General features: G+C 28.9%; 1 protein-coding gene across 1 annotated transcript in view; it reads right to left on the reverse strand.

Annotated features, from left to right (window-relative positions):
• Positions 1 to 21,867, reverse strand: part of LOC129958975 (lachesin-like) — a 411,789-nt gene that overhangs the window by 60,808 nt on the left and 329,114 nt on the right. The window contains exons 7-8 of the mRNA XM_056071740.1: positions 17,765 to 17,938; positions 13,168 to 13,212 (exon numbers count right to left, since the gene is read on the reverse strand). Of these exons, the coding sequence (XP_055927715.1) occupies positions 13,168 to 13,212; positions 17,765 to 17,938 (219 nt within the window). The remainder of the gene's footprint in view (positions 1 to 13,167; positions 13,213 to 17,764; positions 17,939 to 21,867) is intronic.

Genomic DNA, 21,867 nt, shown 5'->3' on the forward strand with positions numbered 1-21,867 from the left:
TAATTAAAAAAAGATAAAACCAAAGAATGAAAAATATCATGTTAGATGTGAGGCTTGCTTTTATCTCTTCTCGAAATGCAAATTTTATCACCTTTTCGCCCTGAAGAATTCAGCCGTTTATCCAGCTGTTACAAACATTTCTCATTCCAATGTCGCTAACTTTAAACCCTTCCACTGGGAGTTTTATCCCTTAGGATATGAAGCAGTTCAGACTAAAATATGGAAAAAAGAGACTTGAGAAAGAATTTGCCAATTGAAATCTTGGAGGAAATAGAAGAATGTTTTTTTTTCCTCTGGTTATATGTTTGTATTTGTGAAATAGAACATAATAGGATTATGCATTTAACGTGTCGAAAAGATAGTCACAGAATCCTTTCTTAAAACTAGAAGCAGATTTAGGTTCCCCTGTATTATTGAAAAGATCGGTTATAGAAACCTATTTAAAAGCTTTAAGCATCACATTTTTTGAAAGACAAATTCAAGATATAAAGATTATAAGGTAAATATTTCGTACTTGACTTAAAAAGGTTTATAATAAAATAAATAAAACTATAGTGATAGTTATAAAAAAACGAAATAATACTGAAATTTGCGTTGAAAATAAATTGAATTTTCGCATCACAAAAAATTTTAAAGCCTTTTTTATTCTAAACAAAAGTGTGTTTTTATGCCAAAATAACAAATAAAAATGGGCTTTAAAAGTTACAATAATTTAATTATTTTTAAAAAATTAAATTATTTTTATTTGATTCTTTATTATTAATTATTACTTTATTAATAAATAATACTCAATTAATAAGTTATTATTTAATTATTACTTTAATTTATTAAAAACATTTATTTTTTTTTCTTTAGATAAAACATCTTACAAAAAATTAAGTTTTTTTTTTTTTTTTTTTTTTGTCACACACCTCAGAAAATATTAGAATCATTTATTGTGTGAATAAAGGGATAGCCTTTTTGATATGAATTTAAAAAAGAACGTCACACAGATCGCAAACGCTATTTTTCTGTTCAGTTTTTAATATTTAAATGCTTATATCCGTTTTCGTCTTTATAAAATTCAACAATGTGTATGTAAAATCCTTCTTAATTATGAAGTTTTTTTTATATATATTAAAAGAGTATTTACTTATTTTTTCTTGGAATTTTTTTACTGAATATTTAACCGTCAACGTTCTGTGCATCTTATAAATGATTTAATGATGAGTTTGAAATGACAATTTATCATTTCGCCTTTTCGTGTGCTAATTAATTTTTATGAATTATAAGCTAGTTGGAATTTTTCTCTTATTTCCACTGATTAATTTGACTAAAATCTAGATATGAACAGAATGCACCAATTTGACAATTATATTTAATTTATTTTGTCGTTATAAATAACAACACTGTTGTTGTTAAGATAAGTGTCATAAAAATATGCAGCGTATATTCAACGGTTTATCAGCTCCTCTTTTACAGAAAAGCTTCAGAATATGAAAGATCTTTTTTACTGACTCAACGTAATATAGTCAATACAGTGCAAAGAGTGAAGATTAAATAATGAAATCCAAAAAACGCGCGGGATATCTTTCATGCTTTCCGCTTTCTCTTTTCTTCTTCTTTGTGCACTGTGGATTATATTATTAGACTGTGCTCTTAACCATTTTTATTTAAAAATTCATATACCAGTGTTTGCTGCCAAAACAGACTGTTATCTCTGGTTAGTCTGGCTGTTGGATGTTCTTTGGATGATCTTCCAAAATACTTCACAACTTCCGGAATATTTGTGGGCTGAATTCCTCAAGAGTTCCTCCAAGAAACTTTTCATAATCAATTCATAATCGGATTAAATCCGACTTCTCACTCAGATTCACCAAACTGACGGACATAGGGTGGTAAACTACTTTTTCATCATATACTTTGACCTACAAATAGTGGACAAAGATCTAATTACAGCCGTCGCTCGCTTTATGTTCACCATGCGGTTTTTTTCTAATAAGCCCGATGATAGACAGAGGTTGGTTGATATAGTTCGAAAATATATTTGATTTCACTTGTATAGTGCTCCGAGATTGCCCTTGAGAGGCATGTCCTGATGTATCTTATATTTTTCTACTCTTAACCAATCGCATTAAGAAAACATCGAGGAAAATTTAATTTTGGCGGACGGCATCAGAGTACTATTCTCCAATGATGAGTCACGTTAGTTTTGGAATCGAGATAAATAAATATATTTTTGGAATCTGACAAAGTTAATTTTCCATTGTCACCACCTTATACTTGACAAAGAATGGTTATTTAAAGAAACGATAAAGACTTTATGATTGATTTAAATGGAATGCCAAGTGCAATGCTAATAGATCGTATTAAATCTGCTTATGCACTCGCAGATGAAATCCATCCTACTAATAATCCTATATCCCCGCTAAGACACACACACACACACACACACACACACACACACACACACACACACACACACACACACACACACACACACACACACACACACACACACACACACACACACACACACACACACACACACACACACACACACACACACACACACACACACACACACACACACACACACACACACACACACACACACACACACACACTTAAATGGCGGCTGTAAAATCAGATTCCTGAAGCATCCAATTACCGAATATATCGCATAAACAAAAATTGTAATATTGCAGTATTTTGCATAAAAAATTGCATTATTCACTGTGATTATGAGCATCTTATTGTATCGTATAAATTTTTTCATATATCCATTTTGCATCCTATTAGAGTTGTGTGTATTATATACGTGAATTATTTTCTATCATAATCGTGACTGTAGTAATAAGGGCATTCTCTATTGAGCCCCGCTCTTGAGGAGCGCATGGTGACAAATCTCATCTTTCTCTGCTTTCAAACAATCAGCCGTAGTTTAGTTTAGTTAACATCTCATTTTAAAGCAATACTAGCGCTATTTTGGGGATGGATCTCATAGCTTTTAACCACAGTCAGAGGATGAGAACGACATCTGAGCCGGCAGCCCGTTCTCCAAATCGCATCATTGGGATGACATTTCGCCCCGAGGGGTTTAGCGAGCACCAGATCTGATTTCACGTCGGTTCTTTGGTTGAATCGGTTCTCGAACCTGAAACTCTTCAGCTCTGAAGCCGAGATCTTACTCCCAAACCACCCGGGACAACAATCAGCAGTAAGAGGGCACAGAGGAAAATTTTGTTTTGGTAGCGGTGGGCAGCAGCAGGTGGGAGTATTTTCTAAAGATAAGTCGTGTTAATTTTGGAAACAAGATAAATAGATGTATATTTGCATAACCATGCTGGTTCTTACTACAAAGTTTTTAAAATGGAGTCAGATCGAATATATTTTTTTTATCTTATTGTTAGATTGGTGATTTGGTGATGCACCACTGTTATAGTATAGCCTTTTGCTATACTATAACTATAACCGCACAAGTCATCCAAAGGTGGGATGAAGGTGAATTTTACATTATATGAAATATATGCTACTTTGATGGTACTGAAAACAGCTTAAGTTACTCAAGGGTGGTATGACGGAGAACTTTGCATTATATGTAATATAAGAAAAGTGATTGGAAATGTTTTCTCTTAAAACATATACTACTTTATATAACAGATATCCTAAAATTTCGTTAAAATGACATATTTTAAATTATTTTTGTTTTATAAGTACATTTTTCAAAATTTAGTTTTTCCTTTTATAATCATTTCAAAATAACATAAACACGTCAATTTAAATAAAACTCATTTTATTAATGCGTTACGTACTTTTATGTAATCTTAACATAATTTAAATAGAATTCTTCTATCCTTCAAATAATATGGAATAATATCTCAAAATGCGAAAGAACATAGTTAAATACTCAAGCACATAATCATATAACCATCTTAGCTTTGTAAAAAGGAGTAATTATAAGTAACATTTGTTTAATGGGAAGTAATCTAAGATTTTCAAAGCCAATCACCACTTTTAGAAGGCTCAGCAAATATCAGACATGAAAATCTCACCATAATTCCTTTTCTAAACACTAAATGTCACTCGGCTTAGTGAATGCTATAAGACAACAAAAAATGAGTACATTTTAACTATCACACAACAAAATCAAGCTGAAAGAATGAATGAATGTTTCCGGGGATCACGACATAAAACTGTGGCGCGAGCTCTCCAGCTTATCGTAATTCCACCCAATATCGTAATATCCGTTCAAGCGACAATTACAATTAAGATGAATGAAGTGGAAATGACAGTGGAGAACGATTGCGGGTTTTTTTCGTGGGTGTTATTGTTTACGGGCCCGTAAAGATCCTTTCTGCGATTCGCCGAAAGGCTGTAACATAAATTATCTCTGATAATGTCCGATCATTAGCTAAAATGCCAATAAGGCGAAACAACCTCTGCGCTAACTGTAACCTTAATTCTGCTACATCGAAGAGCCGACCTTCTAGGTTGTAAGCAAATTTTCCAACCATTTACAAAAATTACATTAAGAGAAAAGAATTTTCACATTCACAAGCAGCAATAATGAATGATTACACCTTGTTTCGACACGTTAGAACTAATGGTTATGCCACCCATTGTAGGCATTATAGGTTTTACCAACAATTATTTATAAAATTATGCCTTTTTCCATAAAATTTATATACGTTTCTTTGATGAGAATTTGATGATTGGGTTCCTGTTGTTTATTTACTTGCTATAAAATTCAGCAAAGTATTTAACGACGAGTTTTACAGAGGGCGCTCTTCTATACTAACATGGCAGTTCAAATGAATTTTTAGAATATTAATTAGTAATATTATAATGTATTTGGGTAATTTTTAATAAATGCAATTATGCTAATTTGTTATTCAAATAGGAATGGAAATAAGGTAATCATAAAACATAGACTATATAAAATGGCAACAAATTAGACAAATTAAGTCGAAATAAAAAAAAAATACAAATATTCCATTTGAAATATTACAATTTAGATTTTTAAAAAAGCAAGAAGACAGTTTCATATCCACTTTATAACAACGTTGCTTTCTGAAAAAATATGCTTAAAATGTTTCAGATATATACATTTCTGGTAAATCTCGCATTTAATTTTTTAGATTCTGGTTCCCTTCCTACATTGGCAAGTTGACATTTTGTTTTCACCAGATCATTCACATCATTCACATTTTTAAGGATTAGTTCTGAGTTTCCTTTCAGTCCTTTTATTTTTAGCTTGCTTTGTAAATATATTCTTTACTCAGCGTAATATTTTATAAGAGCATTTTACAACTGCCATAGATATTTCCATACAAGTATCTATTCTTAATTAACTGTAGAATGCAAAATGCGACTGTTGATAAAATCTTCATTATTTTTAAAACTACAAAGAAAATTAGGTGTAAAAAAAACCTACCTCAGTGTTCACGAGTATCTATAAAACACACATAGTAGATTTGTATAATTTTATTAACATATTAATTCTAATTTCCTGCAAAATTTCAGAGAAACAAACTGCAAGAATAGCCAAAGTTATGTTTTCGTAACACCCTCTGGTAAAAACGATTTAAAACAAAATACTCCTTTTATGTATCTTTCACATGCGAGAGCTCACTGTAAGGTAAAGATCTTGTTTTGAATGCAAAAACATACTTGTACAGCATAGGTTTTAGCTTCACATTTTTAAGAAAGGATATATTATGTTTTTAGCATTTTTAATGCTATTTTTCTTTATAATCAGCTATGTCCTTTCCCGTTGGAGAAGAGCTCTTTATGTTAGAATTTGCCGGATATGTAAGCAGGCCTCTGTTCTTATGAGATGTTCAGTAACAGTTGTTTTGTCCTGTAAGTTAGCTTAGTTGCCAAATATAGCGCATTTTCTTTTCGGGATATATCGCTATGCCACAGTGCAAACTATTTTGAGTACACAATACTCATACTACTGTTCGAGGCGGCTAATCACGCAGTTTATACCCAAGCTAGGTTTTCGGATGTTTCTCTGAATGGCCTTCTCAAACGAATCTAGTAACAATAAAGAATTATCATTACATTTTGCGTTAAAAATTCTATAGCATTTCAAAATTTAAAATTAAAAAAAAAAACATTTTTAAATAAGTACATGTATACTTGTCCTTTGGATTGGATATAGAAAAGTGTAAAGTACATTTTCTTAAATAATTCGACTTTTAAGCATATGCTTAAAGTTTTCATTCTAAACACAAATTGATACAATAGTTATTTTCATATTTTTAATTTATTATTAAAATCTAAATTCTGATAATTCTATATTCTGATCTATTCTTTATAAATTATTTATTGATCTAAATTTCTGATTTATTTTATAATACTGTATAAAAGTCATGGATAGAAAGATAATTAAGTCCATAACACTATAACATTAAGGATTGACTTATTATTAATTAAAAAAAGTCCATAACACTATAAATCCGTCAAATATATGTCATTGGTGCCCGTTTAGTCTTAAAATTTAGTTTAAAACATTTAGCACACTAACGACAAGCAGTTTGGAACGAGGAATGCTAGTTCAGATGTCGTTCTCTTCATCTGACCAGAGTTAAATTTTCGAAATCCTAGAAAAACATTTCGATAGCTTCATATAGGAACAAAGTTTTGAGAATATAAAAAAAAAATGTGCTTCTTTGAAGGATTTTAAAAGTCTAGAAGAATAGCGGGTGCTATATTGACTTTTTCCATTCGGAAGACATGCCATTTCTTAAGTATTTGCAATTATTTATTTTATCTCTAACTATTGTCTTATTTACCTTGCTTAATAATATGCATAGATTATTTGATAACTTTAAAATATGACTTGTAATACATTTTGTTACTGTGAAGATTTGTCACATCAGAAGCCTTGTAACAATATAATTTTGTGCATTTTAATGGGTTTAAAATAATATTTCCGTCTCAACTATGTTTGAAGAAGATATGTACAGTCTTTGTAAATCTGCTGTCGTTCTGTCTCGTACCAAAATCGTCTAGCGTAATTATGATTTCCTTATGACAGGTAATTTTGATCTTCAGTGAAAATTTAATTGCAGATTAGAAACTCAGAGACGTCAAAGGATATGAATTTCGGCTATCATCATTTCCTTCGAAATTTTCACGGGAAATAATAAGGCCAGTTATGTGGTGATTAAGTAACCATTTTGATGTTATAATGTTTTCATTTAAGAGCAATTTCTAGCGCTGACAAATAATAGTAAATATTAACTTTCACTGTCATACTACAAGATTTCCTTAATAATAATTATGCAAACTACATAACTGAAAGAACTAAAAATATTTGTTGTATTATTAATCCCTAGAAGCATAAGAAAGGTTTGTAAATAATTTTTTGTCTTGCATACTTAAAATTTTTTATAACTATTTAAAATTTTAACTCTTATATTTAAACAAATTTAACACAATAGTTTTATTTTGCAATTCATTCATATACACTAAGTTTAAATAGCTTTTATTGAAGAGTGCTATATTTCGTTTATCAATTCCTAAACTATTTGCAGATTTTCAGAACCCAAACAGCATATATTGTGTCACAATATTACATAATATAGTGCAATATTATATTATATAATTTAATATTTAACAATATTAAACAATATTGCGAACATTGTTGAATATAATACAATATTGTACAATACATATGTGTTACTAGAGAAGTTGTAAATATTATAAACTGTAAATATTTTAAAGGGATTTGATACAGAATAATCAATAATTTTTTAAAAAATGAAAAAAATGTTGACTTTTTTAATTTTGTATTTATAATTATCTCTGAATTATTGATTTAATTTTCCGAAAATTTCAAATGGATTGGGCAAATATTTAGTGGCATTAAATGACGCATTACATTAAAAAAGTAGACACGTTTGTAAAGTTGAAAAGAATACTACTTTTACATTCCTTTCCTGTCATTTTATGCTAAAACTCCCCAGTAACCCTAATAACTTCCTAAAAAATAAAACGAATTCTTACTATTTAAAGTAGAAACAATAATACAGTATACATAAACAGGTACATTTTGCACTAATAAAGCTAGTTTTTAATCTGATATTTTGTTATAGACGATTTATATATAGAGAGAATGTTATACTACGAAAAATAAATTTAGTAGTAAGAAATTTTTATTAAAATATCTCCATTATATATATATATATATATATATATATATATATATATATATATATATATATATATATATATATATATATATATATATATATATATATATATATATATATATATTAGCTAATTTTTTCTCTGTTTCCTTTTTCGGAATTTGTTGCTGCAACAAAATGTTAAGAATTTGTCTTTTTCTTTTCAAATTACTAAAAATCTGCTTTGTATTCCTGAATCTAATTTTATTAAATCGAAAATATTTGATATTTTCCTAAAACTTACATTTCTTCAGAGCCATTTTTTAAATCAGAAATTATTTTAAAATAATACATTCATTTCACTGATTTTTATTACACATATTTTGAATATTTCCAGAAAAATGTAATGAATAATTATTAAAACTGTATAATAAAAATTAATTCATTAAAAAATTCATTCGTTGATAGTAAAATTCAATTTTTACACTTTAATTTCTTTTACACCTAAAAGTATTCCAGAAATTCTATTTCTGTCAAATTTGCATCGAAATACTTTAAATGTAAAATATTTTGGATTAAAAATAAATGCGCTGTTTAATTAAGAATGGTGTATAATTTCCCCTTAAAGTTTTTATATGTAATTACAACCTTTCCTTTAGAGGCCAACAGCAGTTACTTGCGCTTTTTTCCTCCCTCGAAGAAAGCTGATCCAAATATTTTTCCGACAGGTATATAAATATATATATAAACTGTCTTTTTCGTAGCAAAGCTGTGAAGTTCAACAGATTCCTTTCAGCATGACACGAGCTTTGGTTCTATGCACCATCTGCCGCAAAGGTGATGGTGGTTGAAGTAGGTCAAGCAGAAAATTTGTGTGATATAATAAATTCTTTTTTTTGTTGTTTCCTTGCTATTATTGGTTATTTTCTCGTCTCTTCTTAGTCTGTCCAGCGCTGGGGATTTCCGGGTTACAAGTACTGTATTTTTGCTATTTATAGTTTTTTGTTATGGAATATATTCCAATAAAAAAAGTTGGTATTGCTATTTGAAAATTTTGAAATTTTTTCACTGTAATCGCAAAAGTAAGAGCTTAAATATTGCCTTTCACATGATTCTTGAGCGCATATCTCAAAACAATATCATACCTCAAAATTTTATTCTGTTCCTTTGAGCGGTACAATAGTTATGATCTCATTTTTTTTTATATATTTATTCTGTACATAACCTACAGAATTCATGTCCCAAGGTCCGAAACTTCACAGATATCATACCTTCACCATTGTGTTTCTCTTTTTCCCATGCATTTAAATTATATAATTCGCGCCGTTCTTTCATCAAGTTGAAAATATAATATTTAGCTGCCTTTTTACATTTCCTTATGTATAATTAACATTTTTATCACTAAGGATGGAAAAAAGAGTTGATCACCCACAATAGTTATATGAAAACTTGATAAATTTACTTTTAATAAGATGAAGGATAATTGTAAAATTCCCTTATTATTGTTCAAAACTCTATTCCTCAAAATTCGTTTTGTATATATTTCCTTCAAAAATGAATTATTCATTTGGCGATTCTCCGTTACGAAATCCAGAAAAAATTATAAAGCAATCAATTAGAACGAGTTGTTTGATGATTACTTTTGATCTAGTAAGTTAAAAGTATGTAAATAAATAATATTAACGATGAAATAATTGATAATAATAATCGTTTTATGATTTAAGTTAAAATATAAAAATCATTCATCTGTGAAAACAACTACCTTTAATTTCTTTCAATTTTTATTAATTCTTAATTCCCAACATTTTTAATACTTTAATCAGTAAAGATGTAACATATTTGTTATTCTTTGGAATAATTATGACAACATATTTATAAATTGATATTCTTTAAGCATGTTAAGATTAATCGAAATTAAAACATTTTCTAAACCTCCCTTTAGCATTGAATATATATATGAATTTCAGTAGAAGTATTTAATTTAAAAATATATTTTTAAAAAGCGATTAAAATTTTGATTGAACATTTTTGTTGAAACTCTTTATAAAGCCGTTTAAAACAAATTTACTTAAGAAGTATTAATTTTTTATCTACACTCAAGTTTATCGTAAAAAAATAACATTTTTAATGAGAAAAGATAATTTAGTATTTTTTTTTAATGATTGCACCTCTTTCAAAGTCTCTTTTTCTGAAATTCAAAATATATTTATTATTTTGATTAAATGTGAACTAACTTTAGAATTACAAGCCGGAATTTACTTGTTTATGCTATGCTGCTACGGAACCTGAGATGCTTCTTAAAATAACTAGAGATCAAATTCCACAGAAAAAATTTATAAGAAGTAAATTAAAGAGAAAATACAATAACAAAAGGGGAAATTTAGAATAATAAATTGCTTTTTTAGTTTAAAAAAAAGTTAAAATAATTCAGTCTAAATGGTTTATTTCTTAGTATTAAATCACGATGCATCAAAACAAGTCTGATGAAAAAGTAAACGAAACAAAAATAATGTGCTATGTCGAGTAAATGGGGCAAACAAATTAGTCCATGAAAAGGCAAAATAATTGTTAAATCTAATGTATTTAAATGCAGGATTCTCTGACACATCTAGGATTTTAAGGCATTTTAGAATGTGTTTCCTCAAAGATTTCTTCAATAATGTACAGGATAATTTTCTATCGAAGTTTCATCGCTATATAAATCATAGGGAGTTTTTTTTTTCTTTCTCTATGGTATTTTTGTGTGATATATAAAGTTCCTTTGCTATTTGAATTTTTTGCTGATTTAATTGATTCATTTCTTTTGAAATTTATTTTATTAATCATAAATTCATTTACTGATGTTTACAAAAAGACTGTAGCTGAAGAGGTATAAAATGTGACAGCTAGATTTTACCTCTTAAGTGAAGAAAATAAAGCGAATAGGAAGAAATTCACATACTGTCTATCCTAGAAATGTTGTGCAGCATTTCTCCTGGATTTTAAGATAGCTGAAATGTATATATACAGGTAGCTATTGCTCTTTTGATAAGTTATCATCATTTTGAATAAAGTCACATACTGCAAAGGTTTAAAAGTTTCAGCTTTGGTTATATTAACTTTCCGTTTTAAAGCAACACTACGACTATTTTGGAACAAACACTGTAATTTTGAACCGCGTCCAAATGATGAAGACGACATCTGGGCTGGCAATCCCCTCCTCAGACTTCAACCCCACACCAATGGGAGAATGGATGACCCATTATGGATTTATTCTGCACCAGACCCCATAACATGGCGGTTCTTCGGTGGAATTAAGTCTCGGTTTTGGGACCCTTCGATCAAGAAAATGTGACTTTACCTTGACCTGTAAAGGTTTCGACGCTATATGGCGAGATTATCAATAAAAAGTGTTACTCTGAAACTAATTTTTTTGCTTCTAAATATAATTGATTTTCTTTTGATTTTATTTGCTTGTACCTGCGCTTGGAATTACAAAAATGATGCCGGATTAGATATTAGAAATGCATTTTTGAACATTGAAGAAGGGGATCAGAAGTATAAAAAAAACTATCAAAAGTAAAGTAGTTGAGAATCAAAAATTGATGAGTATAACTGATGGAAGAACATCTGTACCATTTTTGCATGCTTCTAAATGGAATTTTTTAAAAAAAAATCTAAGGTTTTGGCATTTGAAATTACTCAGAGAATTCAGGGTGCAGTTTCGGTCACAATTTTGTGGTGTTAAGTGATGATATTGCATACATTAAAAAATAGTTTCGATTATATTTCATTTATAGTAATATGACAAGAATATTAGGCGCATTGATTGTAAAGGACATCAGAGTTTTCAATATATGAAGATTTCAATAACTCATTGTCGGAAATCGCTCCTCGATAAGTGTTCAATTCCGTGTGAGGTAGGATAGATATTTTTCAGCCAGGAAATGATTTTGTGAACAAAAGGATTTTTACTTTAAAATGGAGAATGAGTTTTCTGAAAAAAAATCCCAAAATCAAAAAACTTTTAACATTTTCTTTTTTTGTATCCGTTTTTTGTTTCCAAGATCATTTGTTATCTGAAAGAATAAATTCCATTGCAAAACTTTTATTCTGTAGGGATATAAAGCAAAAAAAATCAGTATGTATAATAAATTTGTTAGTTGTATTTGAAGTTTAGAGCACATGTAAGTAAAAAAGAATTTCGGAAACCAATTCTAGCATTCTCCATGGAACTAAACAAATTGGATAAACAATTGCCACTTATAATTTCATTATCGGTAATTATTTTAATATTCTCATAGTATTTTAGCGAATATTAATATATGATTCTAATTTGTGTGAACATTGTGCCTTAATAATATAAGATAATATAGAAAAATAATTCAATTCAACAATTAGTGCTTCAGTATTCAAAATGAACGCAGAAGGCAAACATTTATAATTTGCTGGTGTCATGCTATTACACACCAGGTATAATCTGCAGGTAAATCAGTTAGTAGATCACGTGTTAAGCCTAACTTCGCAATCGATTAAACCTTCTATTATGTTTCTCTCGTCTTGATTTCTTTTTCATCGCTTTTCCTTTGAGTGAATTGAAGCATAGGCAAGTTCTGTTACTAGCTTTAAAAAATATTTTGCAAGTCGATTATTTAGTAAACCGAAGCACTGAATTGAGTACAGCTGTAAAGGCTTTCAATATAACAGTCTGAAAGTTCGTATAGTGTTTATTTACACATTTGATTGATGCTATTCGACAATAAGAAATAAAGAATGATTTCTGCACTACACGTGTTTCTCTTTTATATGCATAGAAAGCATTTAAATATGCTTTCATTTACAGATAGAAAATATTTCTTTCAGTAATTTTTAAAGTACATAATTTAGCTAAAATAATTACATCAAATATTGTGTTTAAGCCATAAAAGAAGAGACAAATAAAAAATGTGCAACAACTTTGCTCTGACAAAAAAATTTATAAAGAAATTTATTCCCTTCTTTAAAAATAAAATTCTATGAATGCTGATAAAAAATATTTAAAAAAAATGAAATTGAAATTATACTTTACTTGCTGCAGATGTATCTTGGGGAGGATCATCGGCCATTCGGATAACTGGAAAAAAAGAAATAAAATATAAAATTAAAATCTGCTATCGCAAATTTCATATAATGAAATAATAATGTGAAAATATTAATATTTTTAATTCATTGTTTGTCTTAATTAATTTAAGGCATTAACCAGCTTAAACCGTTTTGAAACAATCACGTGACTATCAGATTATGTATGCGTCGATATTTAGAAAAACGATAAGATTTTTTTTTTTTTTTTTTTTACATCTCACAATCGATCGAGCTCCGAAAATTTGTCTGCCAGTTAGAAAAATTGAAAATGAAAATTAAAAAAAAGTATATTATTGTTATATATGTGTGTTATGTGTGTGTGTGTGTGTACCTTTATAGGCCAAATAGGAAAATTGGGTACATAAGAAACATGCGTACCAAATTTGAACTTTTTGTTGACGATAAGTCACCAAATGTGGCAACCTTCTTTTAATAACTCTAAAAGCTAAAAGTTGATATCTCAAAAGCGATAAATGGCCAATTTTCTGCCCGTTCATTTTGAGGCTTCACAAACCCCAAACCAAATTAAAATCATGTTCTCTCATGATAAAAAGAAAATCAGTAAGAAAAGAAAATAGTACATTTTACAAACAGAAAAATGACACTTTACTTACAAAAAATAAAATTATTTAGAACATGAAGATACTTATATTTTCCTAAAACTAACAAATTATTTAACCAGCAACTTTATTTATAAATTGAAATAGTGTCAGAGCAAAAGAAATCATTTGAATGAGAAACTCCTATCCAAGTCCCTCACCACCTGTCCACAGATTTGATCTATAAAATGTGTCATGCATGCTATGGTGAATTTGCTGGATTTTGTTGCATATCTAGCTCTCAAGAGCCCAGAATCGAAGTAAAGATTTTACTATCGTATTTAACAATTTTTTTGTCTAAATTTGTAGTTTTATGAAGATATTTTTAATATTCAATGAGGAACATAAGCTGCTCATTCCTTAGCGTTCCATACCTTTCTTGAGAGCATTTATAAGAAGAAAGAATATATTTAGATTTAAAACAGAACACATAATAACACATTTCAAATATTATTCTATATGTTAGTATTTTATGTAGAAGTCATAGGGAAATCGGATCAAAAGGGCTGATATGCGTGCACTTCCAATGTATTTCATACCATTAATTTTGTGATATTAATGGTTTGTCCAACACAAATCGAAAGTATACCTGGAGGTATAAGAACATAATCTATAACAGTATAGCACAGACCAATAAATATCTAATCGCCACAACCATCACTTGTTTCAAATCTTGAAATCTTGAATTGCCTAAGATAATTATTAATTTAAAATTTTCCATAAGGCACCACTGAGAATTTTTTTCTTATTGCAGTTCAAACTTTTTTCAGTAATATCTTGTCATAAGGTGAAACATTTAATTGTCTTTCGGCTTCGGTCTTACCTATTATTCATGCCAATTTAAAGAATCTATATTTACATCTGTATTTTGAAAAATGAATTCCCGCACAAAATTCACTCATCTGATTGCCTTTGTTCTTCTTTATATTTTGAAAAGAAATTTTTCAATTTAGATTTGGAAATTCTCTAATAGTTTAGATTACAACTGATTCATTAAAATTTGCCTAAATTCAAATAAGGTTATCGGATCATATAATTTTTAATTGTAAAACACCCTTCAATATCTTAACTATAGATTATTTCCTGGACAGTTATTAGCTTTTTTTCTATCAATATAATCCTTGACCCAGGTTTCTTTATAAAATATTTGTTAATCTCTGGCTGAAAAGTGAAAAGAGAATATTCTTCATAATCTATTTTAATTATTTTTAATTGCATTTTAAAAAATATTAACTGAAATCACCATATTAAAATACTTATTCCTTCGAAGAAAACAATATATTACGTAACTAAATGTGTAAAAAAATCCTGTTGTGTTAACTGAATCGAAACTGAAGAAACGATTGGAAAAGAAAAATGAAACAATGTGTTGGATGAATAAAAATTACATTTCCGTGATAAAATTCACTTTTTCTCTCATTATAAGAACCATTTTTGAAGAAATGTCACGTAATTTTAAATATGTAGTATAATTTTTTTTTGTACAAAAATCTTTGTCACGCATTTTTTATGACCTCAAGGAAAAAATTTTGAGACAGGATTTATTAATAATAAATTATCTAGTTAATAAGCGGAAAGAAACTAAACGCTGTAAATTGAAAAAAGCTACTAAATTTGGATAGGAAAAACTTCGAAAAGGAAGGCGTTCTTTAGATTCTTTTTATGTGTCTTGAAATAAGAACATAAAATCAAGGATAGAAAACAAAAGTAATATAATTGATTGTTAGTTTCATAAATATAAATTTTATAAAAAAAATAATTTTTAAGGATATTTTTAGTCTAGTTTCCTGTGTTTTAACATCAAAAAATTTCCAGAATATTTATAAATAGGTTAAAAATGGAAAACGCCAGTGAATACCCAAATTAGCGATAGTATAATGAGTGTATATGGGTGTATGTAGTATATGAGTGTACTATTCTTTGAATCCAGATTACATGATTCGTTAGTTATAGTAAAGAGTTTGGTTGTATTTCTTTTCACGCCGATAAATGGCAGACTTGAGGGTAGCGAAACATAGGAACTTGAGAGCTACGTTGCTGTGGAAAGGGGGTTTTGAACGCGAAGAAGTTCAGACGGATTATCTTGTGATTTGGACAGTAGTTGTCATGTATTCGAATGCTTGATGTGGAAAATGGAACAACATTTCACCATAAACTGATTGAAATTGATAGTTTATTGTAAGATTTTTGTTGTGAATATCTGTGCGAAATTAAAGAAGCCATAAATGAAAGAAATAACAACTTAGAATCTGGAACTTCATTGTGGAAGGAATCTTTAAACACCACAATAAGTATCTATCATTATTTTACCGATAATTGTTTCATATTTATCATGTGATAAAGCTTAGAAGAGAAGATAGAACAAGAAACAATGGAAGAGACCCAGTTACATAAATACACGTGTGATTATATGTTGGTGAATTGCTTAAAACTGGAATTGCTATATGTTATGCCGTTTAGTTATTGAAACCGCGTCTTCGTTACTGTCTTTATTCTGAACTTCAGAGAATGCAAAGAATTAAATGGTTTGGTGACATAATAATAATCTCAATAAAGAGAGTGAAATAGTGAATATCATTTTTTTATCATTTCGTTTTTAATGAGGCTAAAAATTCAATTCATTTTATTACTTAGAATAAGTTCGCTATACAATAGATCTAACTAGTTTTCATGCTATATCTTGGCTATATTTAGGATATGTTACTAATAGATGTATAGATGTTTACTATATATCTATTAGGTCCTTGCATGTATTTTGATTATTTTTCCCTTTAAAAAGGCATTTATTGCGAAAAAATCATACATTATATATCAATCGAAATATTTTCCATAATGTTCTACATTTTTTTTCCATTTACACCCGATAAGTCTCGCAATTGATTGTCTTCTTTTTTTTCCCTCCAGGCCGATTTTTGTCATTAACATCGAAATCACCACTCTAAAATTGTTGAAACCAAAACCGACAATTCGGATATGACGGAGTAGCATCACCATAAATTTCTAAAAGTATCTGATGGGTTTCAGCAGCAGATTTCTTCAAATTGAACAACAACAACAAAAAAAAGCAATGCATGTCGAAAATGCAATTTGGAGTGTTCTATGATTGGGTTCTTTACACATTGAATAACTCAATACCTTTAACTCAATAATATTAAACGGAAAATTTTCAAAATGATAACAACAAAGTAATAGCAAATTGGTAAAACCCAATACCACTGTCATTTATATAGATACTTCTCTTGTTTACCAATAGAGGTCGCTAATTAAAATGCATGCAATCACATAATTAAACGTACCACAGTAAATCTCATAATATATTGCCAAATGGCCAAGATATTAACTAAATTTATTTCGTTTCTTAATAGTATGTCTGGATATAGCATATACAAACATACAGGGGCTAAAATCGGACAGTTAGAAACACATACATCAGTTTTGTAACCTTTATGGTTTTATATTACATACACATATTTCAAACTTGATGGTTTTATGGTTTAGTAGTATATGATATATCCCATCGATTGTAATGAAAAAAAAATCTTACTAATATTGACAATATGGAAAATACCAACTGCATCGTGCTGTCTTAAATATTTTGTTAGCATAAAATATAAAAAAGCCATATTGCTTTTGATTTATTTTAATTAATCAAAAATAATGATAATTTTATTCATTATATTTACATTTTTTGATGTCATGTACCTTTGACATTTGCGAAATCCTTGTAATCCACCAGGAACCCTTTTATTGAGGGATTGTAAAGTGATAAACAATTAGTTATTAAATGGGAAATTCAAATTTGTTGTTGTCGAGTGGTTAGTTAATTACCTTCTAAGAAATTGATAAATTAAAAATTAAAAATATTAATTTTATTAATCATATTTATTTTTAATATATAAAACATAATAGATATAAAAATATTTATGACCATGGAACAACACTTACTTTGGGCTAAGTTGTTCTTCTGCCAGTTTCCTACCCCAACGGGTTTGTAGTCTTCTCTTCTCCAGGTAAGTTTTGGTTCTGGACGCCCCTTTGCTGCACATTTTAACTGAACATCAGTTCCTTCTCGAGCGAACATGTCAGAACTGGATTGTTCTTCGATTATGTCTGGCGGAACTGAAAAATAATGAATATAAATTATGAATCATATGTAGTAGTAAAATTATATCAAAATGTGTTGAAATTTGATGAAATTTATTGCTAGGAATGAAACCGCATGAATCACGTTAGAACATAGGTTACTTGGTTACTTGGAACATAGGTTTCATTAACTTGAAATTGATATTGTACTGTATTTCAGAAACGGTTTTTCTTCCCCATGATTGCGTTTCTGTCTTGATGGATGTTTTCTTCGAAATACTGAGATATTTATAATCTTTTTTTATCTGATTGCTTAAATATTTATTAATGGAAAACCGTTTCTTTAATTTCTGAGGATGTATTAAGTTTTAACTGCAGAAAAAAAAACTGCATACAATTTGAAAATTTCTCTAATTTAATAAAAAAAATTCTGGATTCCGTAGAAACTTCTTACATAGATTTAATTAGATATATATAGATTACATATTAAAATTATATATTAGATTAAAATTAATATATAATTTTAATTAAATATTTAAATTTTAAAAAAATGCTATCAATAATATATATTACATGTTCTATGTACGAAAGCCACAAATTCTGTTGCGCTGCAGCATTTGATAATATATATATATATATATATATATATATATATATATATATATATATATATATATATATATATATATATATATATATATAATTTATAATTTGCTTAGTTACTTTTTTCTTCAGTTAGTAATCTTTAATTAGTTTACCCAGAGCAAACGGTCTCAAAAACTGCACTGAGGCTGCTGCTGCATCTGTAAAAGTGTTTTCGTAAGTTCAACCTGCTCACCATTTCTTTTTATGTATTAGTTCCTTTATTTTTTTATTACTGTGTTATAGAGTTAAATATAATGCCTGGGATATGGCTGCAATGGGGTTTTCCGTGGTGACCCCGTAGGTGGTTTATCTTTTTTGTTTATTCCCTTTTTTCTTTTTTAAGCGTATCTAGCTGAAAAGTTAATTCGACAGGAGTATAGCAATATAATAGCATTATATTATGTGGGAAGTATAGACAATTTTGCTTCCATTAATGAAAAGCCATAATTTTAAGAAATATGCATTCTCAAATGGCTAAATTGGTTTTCCTTTAAAAAATACTTCAGTTCAACACTTGAATCCTAAATATTCTTCATGAATGCAGCACAAAAGTAGATGTAATCTGCAGTAAAAATACTTTATTTATAATTTTTCATTGATAAACACTGCATTAAAAATTATTTCATCTACGATTCCCAAACCCGCAGAGAACTCCGTATTTCCGTAACAGACAGAATTTATTCCATAATAAGATTAATCTCATTCTATAAAAGACATTTACTTTCATAGATAATAATTATTTTTCGTATTTATTATTTAATCGTTATGCGCAATACATGTATCTAGTTTTGCAGAATACTTAACAGCAGATTTCGCTAAACTGCACTTACTGGCAGTCATGAAAAATTGCACTTCAGAAAATGCATATCGCTTTGCGCGTGGAGAATTGAATATCTTGGCAATAATCAGATTCGCGTATGAAAAACTGCATTCTCGTGAAATACGAAGCTTCTTATTAAATTAGTATTTAATCTTTGTTGCAGAAAACAGAAATTCCAAGAAATCGATGTGTATAAATTTCCAGTCCCACAAGAATACTGGAATAAAGGCTGTCTGAAAGAAATGAAACGGTTCGAACTGGATTCCATTTTTCCATTAAGACATTTTTTTCTTATTTTGCGTATCAAATAATGAATTTCATTATCTTATTTTTATGAATCTGTATCAAGAATTCAAGGTATCTGAAAGTTGCCACCTAATTTAATTTCCTCAGAATGTGTTATTTTACCTTGTGGATATTTCTTTGTATTTACTCTTAATGAGTACTTATTCGTCTTAATGCAAATAGAATGAAATTTTTGTCATAATTTATAAATCTTAGTGAATATTTATAAGGGTAAGGGTGAATATCACTTATTTTGCAGTGTTTAGATATGATGGATTTTAAACAAAAACATAAACAGTATTCCACTTTAAAAATAAAATAATTAAAATTTGAATTTGAATGCAGCAAAGATAAAATGCATCGTTTAATATATATAACAAAAGGTGAAACATATAGCTTCTTTATAAATTGTTGTTAAATCCTAAGAGAATTACAATGAAATTGTAATATATTTGATTCCTCTGAAAGTTTTGTTACATAATAAGGAGTTTCAACATAAAGGCTAATGCAATAAAATGTTATTTTAAGTAATTAAATTAGAAATTAATTTTGAAATTGCCGGTTTTAAAAATTTAGATTCAATATATATATGGTGTAACGTTGGCGTAATATATAGAATGTGACTTTCTTATGAGTTTTTTTTTTTTTTTTTTTTAGTTTTAGTTGTATTAACGTCCATTTTAAGTAGCATTAGGGCTATTTTGGGACGGACCTCGTAATTTTGAACCGCTTTCTGATGACGAGGACGACACCTGAGCTGGCACCCCCTTCTCCAAACTCAGCGGAAGGAGATTTGGCCCTGACGGATTTAATGTGCAACATACCCCTTTACACGAAGGTTCTTCTGTGGAATCGGGTTTCGCACCTGAAACCGTCCGGCTCACGAGCCGAGACCTTACCACCAGGCCACCGTGGCCTGACTTTCTTATGAGATATTTATAGGTAATGACTTTTGAATTTTCTTTTCAAATTTGCATGTTTGATTTGCTTTTATAAAATAAATGTAAGAGTAAGAGTATTTGTGAAAAAATAGTTTCCGATAATTCAAATCTATTTTACCAATATATTAAGTGCTTTTTCATTCTGATATAAAATAGCACATATGTTTATAATAGTTTACCACAAATACATAGGAACTAAGTCAGCAATCATGATTAGTATTAGTTTGAATATAAATATCACCAGATTAGTGTCATATAGTCAATTTAGCAGTGATTTCGGAAAATATAATTTTGCTAATGCATCATCAAAACTATAATAATTTGTTTGTAATAACATCAAAACTATAATAATTTGCTGAAAATATTGGTTTTATGCAGAATCTTGTGCTGAAATTGTAGAATAGGTATTAAGTGGCCACGAAAGTTAGAGGGGAAATAAGTTTGTGCAGTTTTTATAGTGGTTTAAATCGTTGTCAATGAAACCTCAAAGGGTCTATGGTTTTCTAATTGCAAGTGCAAATCATAGCCTTATTGTTAACAATAACTAAAACTCTTGTTGTTTTGATTTATCTCCATCGGTAGAAAGAGAATGTTTCGTTTGAATATTTTTTGTAAAAAATTATATTTTTAAATATTATTTATTTAAAGAAATTGTTACAATTCCACATATCCTATCCGAATTAAAAATTCATAGAAACACATACCGCAGTAACCCATTTTGTTATTGTAAAACTTAATTCCAAATGCATAGCATTTCATTATCATCAATTTCTTTCTTATATCTCTTAGTGTTTAGGAATCAGTAAATCTCGTTTTATTGTTTTTAAATTAATTAAGGCGTCTGGCATGGTTCGGGAAGTAATGTATATGTATAGTAAAATGATTAAGCTGAATTTAATGAAACACGTTGCAGTGCCCCTAGTGGAAAAATATAAAATTACAAAATAAGTAGAAAAAAATGGAGATTGGCCAAAAAATCCAGACTGAAAAATGCATGCTACACGAAAATAAAAGCACAAGAAAACATTTTATGGAGTTGCAATTAAAATTATGGTTTAGTTACATAATCGTTTCTTTTAAAAGCAACGCTAAGGCCATTTTAAGTGGACTTTGTAATTTTCAACCACAGCCTGATGACGAGGAAGACACCTTAGCTGGCAGTCCTTCTCCAAACTTCCTCACCATTCCGTGGAAGGACATTTCGGAGGACAACTTTCGGATTGAATGTCCACTAGACCCACTTACATTGAGATTTTTCGATAGAATCGGGTTTC

Source organism: Argiope bruennichi, chromosome 2 (assembly GCF_947563725.1).
Source record: "Argiope bruennichi chromosome 2, qqArgBrue1.1, whole genome shotgun sequence".
Classification (NCBI taxonomy): domain Eukaryota; kingdom Metazoa; phylum Arthropoda; class Arachnida; order Araneae; family Araneidae; genus Argiope; species Argiope bruennichi.